This window comes from Periplaneta americana, chromosome 1 (genome assembly GCF_040183065.1).
Source record: "Periplaneta americana isolate PAMFEO1 chromosome 1, P.americana_PAMFEO1_priV1, whole genome shotgun sequence".
NCBI lineage: Eukaryota > Metazoa > Arthropoda > Insecta > Blattodea > Blattidae > Periplaneta > Periplaneta americana.
Window position 1 is genome coordinate 200,821,446 of NC_091117.1, and position 12,845 is coordinate 200,834,290.

Sequence of the window (12,845 nt, forward strand, 5' to 3'; positions counted from 1 at the left end):
TTCTTAGCAGTTACGGAGCTGTATGACGAATGTGATTGTTGACTTCTAGCCACATTTAAAACCTTGCATTCTCGTTTTGCCTCTTACTGATACTTTAAACCTTTATTTGTGTAATCGATAATAATATTTTTTTTGTATAGTGTAATTACGTTAAAGCAAACTAGTGTAAGTAAACGTAATAAATTCATCTTTATAAATAAACTAGTGGCTTGTGCAGCAAATGCTGCAAACTAAGTTCATTAGACATTCAAATAAACATTTTTCAGATTTATTTTCAATGAAGAATACCAGACATTCTGAAAGTTATGTGCTTCCATAATAATGAAAGATACTCTCTCTCGAGCCAATACTGAAGAGAACCACGCATATAAATATCTACACCACACCGCCATTAAATATATGAAGAAGACCCAACCCCACTTGATTAATAACTATAAAAATATTTGATTTTTAATAATATTATTATCTTACGTAAGTTTTATAGCTTTCAGTAACATATACTATATATACTATATTATTATTATTTAATTATTATTAAATATCCGTGGAAAAGAACCCTAATTCACCAAGCGGTGCTATATATACTATATAGCCACCACTCAGTAAAATATAGAAATCAAAATCTAATTTAAGTTATTCTCTACATCTACTTACATATCACCAAAACGTTTCACTTTCATATCATAAATATAGCATTAATATGTATAATTAATAAAAAATAATCACATCATGGCATTAACTACAATAAATAATACTACAATAATACAATAACTACAATAATATTTCATTTATAATGGTAATAATGTATGTATGTATGTATGTATGTATGTATGTATGTATGTATGTATGTATGTATGTATGTATGTATGTATGTATGCATGTATGTATTTATTTATTAGCCGTCAGAATACAAGGATTCATGGCATCGTCAGATAACAATTACATCAAACCACCTCAAGTTTTGTAGTTTTTAATATCCAATACACAGCTGTACCCAGAAAATTACACACCACAGAATCGAACCTGTAAATTATTTTTAGTAAGTTAAGTTTTTAATAACCAATTTAATTTGAGCTCTAAATATGTCAGCATTCTTGCAGATCATGGCCTTCGTGTAATATTGTTTACTGTAGTGTGTGTTTTGTTTTATTCTGAAATGCAATTAGCTAGTTCTCAAAACTAATGACAGATGGATTTTGGAAAATAGGAAAATTATGTTGAAAAATTGACATTTCACTGAAAACTACCATTTTTCTGAAAAACGTTGAGTTCCAAGCTTCAAAATGAGGGGTCATTTATTAAAATCCATTCAGCCATTTTCCCGTAATTTCCATTACCAGTTCAAATTATATATATAGATGTGGACATATTATTAATATGTGCGCAACTTTTGGATTACTCTTTGTCTTAAAGTAGAGAAAGTCTTATATGCGAGAGATCAAATAAGCGAGTAAATACGGTAAATTAACTTATCTACACAGAACTTTACCTGTTAGATACACGAGGTTCGTCGAATGTGAGTTTACTTGGTTGTTTGTACACCAAGAAGACATAACGGTGTAGTCCTGAAATATATTTAAAAATCAATATATTATCATTTCATATGACAATAATACAACAGAGAAATATTTTATTAATCATTTCATATTTTATGAATAACTTTTCCCTTGTGTTGATAGCACCTATACCATTAAAATTCACTTCTTAAATTGCAACTTCTTTACCATGTTAATATTTAGTACTTACCTTGCTAGACTAGTTTCGAAGTCTTGTGCTTCACAGACTAGGCTTTGGACAATGAAGCACAAGACTTCGAAACTAGTCAAGCAAGGTAAATACTAAATAAATATTTATTTATTTACTTACTTACTTATTTACTTATTTACTTATTTACTTACTTATTTAATTTATTTATTTACTTACTTAATTATTTACTTATTTATTTATTTTATTTATTTACTTACTTATTTACTTATTTATTTATTTAACCTGGTAGAGATAAGGCCATCAAGCCTTCTCTTTACCTCTACCAGGGGAAAAGAAGTTTACAATTTAATCAGTGATATGTAAGTGTTAAAAGTGTATACAGAAAAATGAAGAACTATTAAAATTCATTCTGGAGTAATAAACTATCAACATGTACTGCTACGGAGAAAAAAATATCTATATCTATATATCAAAATCGGCGAGGTGCAAGTAATTTCAAATTGGATTAAGTACTAATACCGTATCTGTTTATTTTCTACCTAGCCATACCCGTCCATTTCGCTGCACTTATTAGAAATAAATACCAGTGTTGACTTAAATCTAAATACAATTTTGTAATTAGTGAATAATAGTTTTTTTGTATGTTGCAAGTCGTTTGCTACTGAACATTTTGAAAATTATATTTAAAACTATGAATTTAACTGTTATTATCAATCATGCAGTACTTTCTGGAGTTGTTCAGTCAATTCTACTTTTAAGATTGATACTATATTAGTCCTAATATGCTGTGACTGATGAATTACTTCAAACAAATGAAATAGCAATTCTTTGAGTTTCTCTTTCTTTTAATATCAATCTCATTTCATAATTCCGCATATTTTGTTAGCAATGATTAATTAAAATGTAGGCAGTTTGAAAGGGACGCGGTGTATTTTCATGATTAGAGAACAGCCAGATACTGCAAAATATACGGTTACGGTATTGTTAAAATATTCATGTTAGTTTCAGTGACGTTTTCTAAAATGGTAGAATGAAGGTAGTGAATCATAATTGAAAGAGGAGATTATACCATTTGAAATTCAAGGTTATTCCATATTTTTGTTTTTCTTAAATCTGCAGTGCTTGGGAAAAGTGACACAAGTCAGTTTCCACAAACCTTTTTTGATAATTTATTGACAACTTACGGAACATCTGCTCGCTTGGAAAAAAAATACATAGGTATTCCTCCCATTACAATAATTCATACAGAAAAAACCAAATCGACATAAACCAATGTAAGTTGTCAATAAATTATCAAAAAAGGTTTGTGAAAACTGACTTATGTCACTTTTCCCAAGCACTGCAGAAATAATAATGAAATTTAGGCTTCTGAGACAAATCCTTTATCAGTGGCTAAAACTGGAAGAAGACTAGTACTAACTACTCTGTACTCGGTTCAGAAAACCAAGGGTGTTGTTCATAGACATTTCGCTAGCCCGCGCTACGAGCGTGCTACACTAGTCCCGGCTATCGACTGATTACTTGCACAGGATTCATATCATATGATATCATATCATATATATCATTTCATATCATATCATATCATATATCATTCATATCATATCATATATATCATATCATATCATATCATATCATATCATATATCATTCATATCATATCATATATATCATTTCATATATATATCATATATCATATATCATTCATATCATATCATACATATCATTTCATATATATCATATCATATCATATCATATATCATTCATATCATATCATATCATATTATATCATTTCATATATATCATATCATATCATATATCATTCATATCATATATCATATATATCATTTCATATATATCATATCATATATCATTCATATCATATCATATCATACATATCATTTCATATATATCATATCATATATCATATATCATTCATATCATATCATATCATATATATCATTTCATATATATCATATCATATATCATTCATATCATATCATATATCATATATATCATTTCATATATATCATATCATATCATATATCATATATCATTCATATCATATCATATCATACATATCATTTCATATATATCATATCATATCATATATCATATATCATTCATATCATATATCATAATATATCATTTCATATATATCATATAATATCATATCATATCATATATCATTCATATCATATCATATATCATATCGCTGACACTGGTTTATGAATACGAAAAACGTTAGTTCGCTGATCATCCACCGGAAGCCCGCGCTAAGAATGTCTATGAATATGATCCCAAGGCTTTAGGAAGATGATACGATGTGATGGAGTAAAGCGATGGCTAAGAAGTGATACCTCGTATCTGTAAATTTGCAAGTGAACAAATTTTTTTAATTAATCTTCATTAAATGTTACGTATATATACTGGACTGAAAAGCGTCTGTATGGTGCATCAGTCTTATATATGTGTGTCCTCATTCTGTCGAATTCACATCTATTTTGCCGATTATTTTTCGGCACTCTGTTTTTCCCTTCATGTTTTCCTTTTTTATTGATTATTTCCTGGTTGATCTTTTGTAATTTTCTTTTCTTTCCTATCTAGTTTCTCTTTCCTTCTTATAGATAGCTCTGCGTTTTAGTTCTTATCTTCTCCGCTAGGTTTTTTTAATTAATTATTTTATATACCAGAAGACGAGTGTTGGAGGGCTCATTGTACATTGGTGGATTCATATTATTAACCGTACTTCGTCCAGGAAAGGAGTCTTGATTCTACCCACCTGGAAGCCACTTCGGAGCATGATGGAGCATGGAAACTGCAGGCTTCGTATTTCTCCATGCGGAGAAGGCAGAGTTGCTGCCATGTGTCAAGAGAGAGAGTGTATTCCCTGCTGATGCGGAAATTGGGTTATGTCTCAGCCTGGGTTGTAACAGGCATTTCAGGTTTGATGCTGGTTGGGTTAATAGGTTTTGGGGACCACTCTCGTTCACCATTTTGTGTGTATGTTTTATGGTTAGCTATTTTGTGACTCTCTTGCTACATGGTTATGCTTGATATCTGATGTGCCATGATGGACATGTTTTGTGTATCGTATATTTGGTGAGTTTTAGTAGACTGTTTTTAGTTTTTGTATTTTAAAGTCATTTTGTGGAGCTGATTCTCCTCTCAAGGCTTTATTCAAATAATATCTAGCTTGGTTGATTAACTTATTGTTATATGTATAATGGGTTACTTTCGTGTATAGTGAACAAGAGTGAGTCATTTAATTCCCCGTTTTCTCTTTCTCTCTTGCTTTGCGCCTTGGCCAAGTTGGTTATTTCCAGATTTATATTTATACTAGTGGCTTGTGCAGCAAATGCTGCAAACTAAGTCCATAAAAAGTTCAAATAAAAATTGTTCAGATATATTTTCAATGAAGAATACCAGACATTTTGATAGTTATTTGCTTCCATAATAGTGAAACATACTCCCTCTGAATGTTTTTTTTTTTTTTGCCAAATACTTTTTCTTGAACCTATCCGTCTTCAGTTCTTGAGTTTCAATGCGAAATCGCTACTAACAATGTCATCAGTGGGTTTTTTCATGGGAGTAATGCAGTAGCTATTTCAGGTCATTGCTGATTGTATGTGAAAGTTAAAAATGTAACGTTTGTCATGTTTTGAACAAAAGACTTAGGATCTTGGTATAGCTGCTGCATGTTTCGTGAACTACCCTGAAATGTAGAGGGCAGAATCACTTTTTCCCACTAAGAGATTTTGCTGAGGTGATCAAGAGACTACAAAATCTTGTAGGCCTCTTATTTTATCAATAAGTAATACCTTTTGGTCTTTTCTTATGAATTGTAATTTTTTGCGCTTCTTCCAGACAATACTGATCTGTCAAATACTGCTGGATTAATTTGTGTAACAATGAATGTTATTTCGTATAAATTTTCTGTAATATAGGCTGTTGTGAGGAATTTATTGCTGTGGAAAATGAGGCGAATGATATGTCAGAGTTGTAGAATTTTATATGCGCCCTAAATAAAATTGTCCATCGTAAATCGTTAGCAGCTTCAGTGTTTCATTTGTTGCTGGTTGCCGGAAATAAACTTACTCATCACGGTAGCAAGAAGTGAAATGGCATGCTATTTTCCCTACAACAAAATATGCTTGGCAGCGATCACAAATCTAATCAATTAAACCAAAGAAATATAAAATTAATTTTGATGTAGTTTAAAGACACAGCTAAAATAGGAAGCATGACTCAATTACTACCAAGGAAAGTTAGAGAATCAGACATATAAATATCTATATCATACTGCCATTACATATATGAAAAGGACCCACACCACTTGGTTAATAATTGTAAAAGTATTTCATTTCTAATAACAATATTGTTACCTTACATAAGTTTTATAGTTTTCAGTAACATAAGTTTATATAGGCCTATAGCCATTACTCAGTAAATTATAGAAATGAAGATATAATATAAAATATTCTTTCTCTGCGTCTACTTACATAAAGCCCCAAAAGGTTTCACTTTTATATATATCAGTATATTATTATGTGTTGCATTAACTATAATAATATTTCATTTTTAATAGTAATAATGTCATCAAACATTCTTAAGTTTTGTAGTTCTTAATATCCAATACACAGCTGTACTCGGAAAACTACAGACCAGAGAATCAGACCTGTAAATTATTTTTTATACGTTATCAAAAAATTGCACAAATGAAGATTGACATATTGGCATTGTGATGGGAAAGATTCTGAGCCGTCCGAACTCTAGTCACCAATCCTGTAGGTCGTGGCCTTCGTCTAATAGCCTATTGTTTATTGTAGTGTGTGTTTTGTTTTATTCTGAAATGCAACACGGCCGACTTGATGCTCGCTTCATTTAAGGAAGTGAACATCAAGTCAGCCGTGAATGCAATTAATTAGTTCTCAAAACTGACGAAAGATGGATTTTGGAAAAAAGGAAAATGCTGTAGGAAAATTGACATTTCCCTGAAAACTACTATTTTTCCGAAAAACTTTGCGTTCCAAGCTTCAAAATGAGGGGTCATTTATTAAAATCAGTTCAGCCATTTTCCCGTAATTTCCATTACCAATTCAAATTATATATATATATAGAAGATGTCAGTTTTAGTTTTGACCCCTGCGTGGGTCTGACAGTTATAATGGTAGAATAAGCTCCCATCATCTTATCCCATGATGGGGATGTTTACTGTGATATATGTATGTGTGGATACATTAAAGTGTTTGGTTTATATTCATTTCTTTTTTCATGATTTAAATCATTTAATTTATTTTTATATTAATAAATTGTTACTTGTTTAGGCGAAGAAATTTTCCTATTATTCACCTACTATCCAACAAGGTTATCCTGGCCATTATCCAAGGTTTATGGACCTTTACTGGGGAATGGGACTCCAATACGTCTCACTATAATTAATCTTGTGTTTTTAGACAAATAGCGAAGTTAGTTTTTATATCAGCATAAAAGCAAAGAAGGAAAATATGAAACACATAAGCTAATACTTTAAATACTATTTGGAAAAATACAGTTCCAACATTAATACCTGAACCCTTTGGAGGTCCTGATCCAACATAGGCAGACAAAGTTTCTCCTTGTTCTACCTTATTCCCTGGGATGTTACCAACCAACCAATGGCGCCACTCTCTATTTTTTGGTTCCGTACGACTTGGTGCATCAGGATCTGTAAAATACGTATAACACACATCACAAAATGTGTAACAAGCTTAATAGAGAAGTCTCATCTTAATATTATGGTGAATTTTTAGGGCAATCAGCAGCTATGGTGGCTTTTCAGGTCAAGTGAGTGAAAGGCCACTTACACATTTTAATCGTAATTTTGGATATGGAACAACAAGTTTTGATGGAGAAATCAATGCAGTAAGTGAAAATCTCAGGAATCTTCTATGCCACATCAATAAATTTAAGAATGCAGTTATATTGTCAGACTCCAAAGCAGCTATTCTATCAATAGTATCTAACACACACCTTCATCTCAAACAGCAGAAATAACTAAAATGCTCTCTCAATTAATATCACTCAATAAAAGAATTGCATTCCAATGGATACCATCCCATTCTGGAATCCTGGGAAACGAGAATGCGGATGCACTAGCAAAGATGGGCAGCACTGCTACTTACAGACCTGTTACTAAATCTACGTATTAGGGGAAAGGTCCCTATATTGAACCGTGTCTTAAATTGAAACATTCGGTTATTTCCCAAACTGTCCTACAGACTTCACCACAATCCAAACAGAAGTGTACTGTGTAGCGCAGTGAATGCTGGGTGCAGTTGACCTTGCGTTCGGAGCAATGGTTTCAGCTGTAAGAAGTGTTGTGTGATTATGGTGCTTCTGATATAATATTTGACTCTCCTAGCTAAGCTTGTACGACAAATCAGGTAAGATTGTGATAATCTTAATCTATTGCATGTTGTGAAGTAGTTACATAGCAACAATATCCATGCGTAAACTCTTTCAAGAAACACGTTTCCGTGTTTCACAGTTACTAAAGAATGTAAAATGGCTTTGCCCGTAATTTGAACCACCGTTTGAACCCTATATTGAACTGGTTCAATTTAAGAAACATTGTTATATTTTAGGAGCTTCCAACTGTGAATATCTCGTAGGCCTAACAATACTGAATACATTTCTACGTTCAATTCTCACTGTCCAGAAAAATCTCCAAACATAATTAGGCGTAGGCCTAACACTGTTGCTGAAATATCCCCTATTCCTGAACTTACCAGATCAAGAAAACAAAAAACCACGTCAGTTGCATTCGTCATAAGCAGTCCTTACAGGAATGAGTTGCAGGAAAAGCAAAGCAAGAAGGTAGCAGGTAGGCCTACATCGACACCAAGAAATAAACCGTTAAAGAGAAAGGTCCAATATGGTCAACCAGAAAATGAAGACAAGAAAAATTGTGAATTGTCGGAAATGATGGATATGATCCAGTGCATGAAATGTAGGATATGGCTTCACCAAAAATGTTCAAACGTTAGTGCTAAACAGAAAGTGTTTTACTGTGAAGACTGTGGATAATGGACAATTTTACATAACAATGAAAACCTTATATCTGTAATTCATGTTCTAAAAACAAGGTGTTTTTTATTATTATCTAAAAACTCCAGTTTTGAAGGAAATTGACATTATAATCACAAACTTATTTTGTACTTTTGTTGCTAATTAAATAATAGCTTTAAGTATAGGACAAAAATATTTATATTTTATGTTAATAAAGATGTTTCTGAATTTAAAATGATGTGGTTCATTTTAAGATAAGGCTGGTCCAATTTAAAGACCATGTTCCTAATTTGGACCATTTCGCACCTTCCCTGTTTTAATTTTTTATTTAAATAACGACAATATTAATTAGCAATTGTGTTCAGGCTATGTATAGCCAAAGAGTCTGCAAATGTAATGCATATTTTCCTGATAAATTTGATTTGAGATTATTGCCACAATTTAGTGTTGAAGGCGAAGTGGTTCAATATAGGGGCCTTTCCCCTACTCTGTGAAGAGATTTATTAAATCTACATACTTAGACTTCAACAAACAAAATTTGATAACACAATCCCAAGGGAAAAAATGGAACTCTCTGCATCATAATCCACAATTAATTCCGATTTACCACGAAAATCGTCTGTAGCTGCATTTAGATTGCCAACAGGCCATGACTGTTTGGCCAAACACCTGCATAGAATTGGAATATATCAGTCCCCTAACTGGCCATTGTGCAACTCAAACCAAGAAATGGATTCGGAACACCTCAAAATCTGTGCTTCATTGGCTGGCCATGATAATATCTTTGAAAAATATTGGAGTGCAAGAGGTCAAATGACTTTATTGTCAAATGCCTGGCATTAGAAAACAACAACAACATTTTAATCATCCACATCACTTATTTTTCATCGTTTATACTAAGTGTCACACAATCTTTTAAGATTCAATGTCGCATGCTTTCATTTTGTGCCACTGTGTTTCTATTGATTCCATACAATACAACACTGTCACTACTACTGAAGACGCAGTGAAATGCTAACGCCTAATGCAATACCCTGGTTACCATGACGACAGTGTCATAAATATATTAATCGATTCTTATTGGACGGTGCATTTTACGCAGGAAGTCGTCCTCGCTAGTATTGCAGTTACCATGTTGATCATTGGATCTGAAATTCGTGGGTTCAAATGCAGCAATTGGCGATTTTGTTTTGATGGGCGATAAAATAAGTAGCACGACTCACACTGGAAAGGAAACAGTAGCCTACTGTACAGCCTATATATCCAGTGTTGCAGATTTACGACATGTAAAAGAATTCTACGCCTGTTACAGGGCTCCGGGAAAAATTCGTCGGTAATTTCTCGTCCACGTTGAATTTCAACTGAATAATCTTAGCAGTTGGAAGAGACGTTAAATAAAATGTTAACCTTATGACGAAAACTTTCGAAGAGAAGAAAATGTCCCTTTCTTGCTCAAGTGCTTTAACTAGACAGTTGAAAGCGGATGAATAGATTGAAAACTCGAAATTGGTAATGATTAACAATTGAAGAGTCCACTGCAAGAATGATGGATGTCATTTGGAATACATTTTGCAGGAGAAGCAATTAAAAGTTTGAAATGCTTAGCGCTCAAAGCTTAACTATGATTTTCCGATCATTACTGGACAATGACTATCAGTGTTAATGCCATATAACTCTCTATGTACAGCTGTCAGAAAAAAAAGTGGCCGCACTCGTGAACAGCGAATATTTTCAAAGTCCACTTCGGGTCGCAGCGAAGTTACACGATGCATGTGCTTGTACAAGCAGTTCCCGAACTATGAAAGAGTTCCACGTTTGCGCCTCGTAGGCCAGCGGTAGAGTGCTTGTTTAATGATTCAAAGGTTGTGGGTTCGGGCCTTCTTCAAGTTTTGATTTTATTTTTTAATCGTTCTTTAGCGATGTAAATGCTATTCAAATTATCATTTATATTCAGTTATCGTTCTTTATGGATATCACGTTATTTATATTTTGTTATCGTTCTTTAGAGATATGAATAAAATTCAAGTCATCATTTGTATTCTGTTATCGTTTTATAACGATATGAATAACAATTATTATTATTGTATCTCCAATGGTGGTTAGCCTATTTTACATATGTATGTTAGGGCTATAGTTTCATACACAAAAAAGATATGCATAAAGAGAAATGGAAAAGAAAATTAAATTAGCTTACGCGATGTAAACAAAACATAAACAATCCGTAAATTAGGCATTGCGATTGCAAAACAAATATCAGGTATCAATTTGAAACATACAAAAACCATTAACAACACATATACGTAACACTTCTATAACACAAATACGCAGCTTTCCGTACCATACATCATAAATTAATACACAATAGTCACACAAACACAATCAAACTATAATTACGAAATTGCGACGACATCAAGCATCACATAACTGACTCACATACATAACAAATCAAGCAACCGTTACAACACATACACTTCAACATTGTAACCACACTTTTAAAAGTTACAAATTTGGCTCCAAGAAGAATAAATAGGAAACTGTTAACAATTACTATTCTTCTACAATTTCTTAAATACATCTGTAATAAATCTGTGAAATTCCGATATGAATAATATTTACGTTTTTTATATTGTTATCGTTCTTTAGCGATATAGATAATATTCAAGTTATCATTTATATTCTGTTTTCCTTCATTAGCATTATAAAATAATATTCAAGTTATTTATATTGTTATTGTTCATTTCTTCCGTCAGTTGCTCGGTTTCAATATTCGTTAAGCAACAATCATTCCCGGACCTTTCTTACAGCTTAATCCCCGGTCACACTTCTCAACAGCTAGAACTTAATAACGAGAAACAAATCAGCACTTTCAATTATGAAGGAAAACAGAATGGGTTCTTAGTTTACACTGAATTTTCATCTAGTTTGCGTCCTCAAAACTCTGCACGCAGAAAAACCCAGCCGCTATGTTACTTTGCAACACTACGTCGTCAGTACACATTATCGTCTCGCACAGTCAACCGATTATAACGACTGTTAAATTACTTATAATAGCGGATAATCTTTCTGTAATTACCATGCGAACTTTGAAGAACAAACCTGTCATGCAGAGCACATAATATGCTCCATCGTCCGCATCCCACTTGACCTCAGGAACATCTTTCACCTCTGTTGGTGTCAGCTCACTGCCAAGATTCACCTTTGCTGCTCCATATGTAATCTATTAACAGAAATGTACGTTAATTAATTTCTCTTTGACAATTTAACATAAGGAGAGTTGTATAAAATTAACGAATAGTTTTTCATTAAAATGGGTGAAATCCTACCATTACACGAAATTTCACGACTCAAGTTATGTATTGCCTCTCGTGGGCGTGATTTCAGAAAATGTTGGGGACACGAAGTTTGTAATGGTTATGCACATTATTGTCGTGCATTGTTCGAACATGAGAGGGGACATCAAGATAGGTCTACTACAAACTTCGCCCTACTCCACTGAATTAAGTGCCGCTCTACGTTTAGTAACAATGTTTCCTGTATCACTTAAAAAAAATCTGTCAAGCACTCCTCCACGATCGTTCAATTGAAATCCAAACGTTTTACCTAGTTTACCTCTCAAATTCTCATATGACAATGGAGTTTACACTTTTCACAAGCCACAGAAAACTGATTTTTTTTTATCAAACTAAACACACAACCTTCATACTGTATACAAACTCAGTAGGCTACAGAAACTGCAACAGTACAGCGGTCGAAATAGAAGACTGGCCCCTATTGTAATCGAATTACCAGATTTTAGAAAGAGAAGAAGGTAGTTAAGTTCTCACTTGCACACATTGTAGACATGGCTATTTTATAAGAGATGAGGGGGACGAATCCGAGAAAAGTATGTATTTCATATGCTAGGAAGATGAGCTGACAACATGGTGGAAGTTTCTTGGAAAACCATAAAACTTAATAAGGGTTTCGCATTGTGTTTCAACTTTCAATAGAGGTAGACTAAATCACTGCCTCATATCTCTATCTACTTTCTGAAATGTCTGTGCAAAGATTTTTCCTACAATATCTGGTTTACAGTTAGAAAATAACAGTACT

The 12,845-nt window shown here is 32.8% G+C and overlaps 1 protein-coding gene across 1 annotated transcript in view; it reads right to left on the reverse strand.

The window, feature by feature from the left end:
* LOC138706329 (protein D2-like) overlaps nucleotides 1–12,845 on the reverse strand; it is a 34,001-nt gene that overhangs the window by 840 nt on the left and 20,316 nt on the right. Inside the window, exons 3-5 of the mRNA XM_069835468.1 lie at nucleotides 11,850–11,970; nucleotides 7,273–7,410; nucleotides 1,490–1,565 (exon numbers count right to left, since the gene is read on the reverse strand). Of these exons, the coding sequence (XP_069691569.1) occupies nucleotides 1,490–1,565; nucleotides 7,273–7,410; nucleotides 11,850–11,970 (335 nt within the window). The remainder of the gene's footprint in view (nucleotides 1–1,489; nucleotides 1,566–7,272; nucleotides 7,411–11,849; nucleotides 11,971–12,845) is intronic.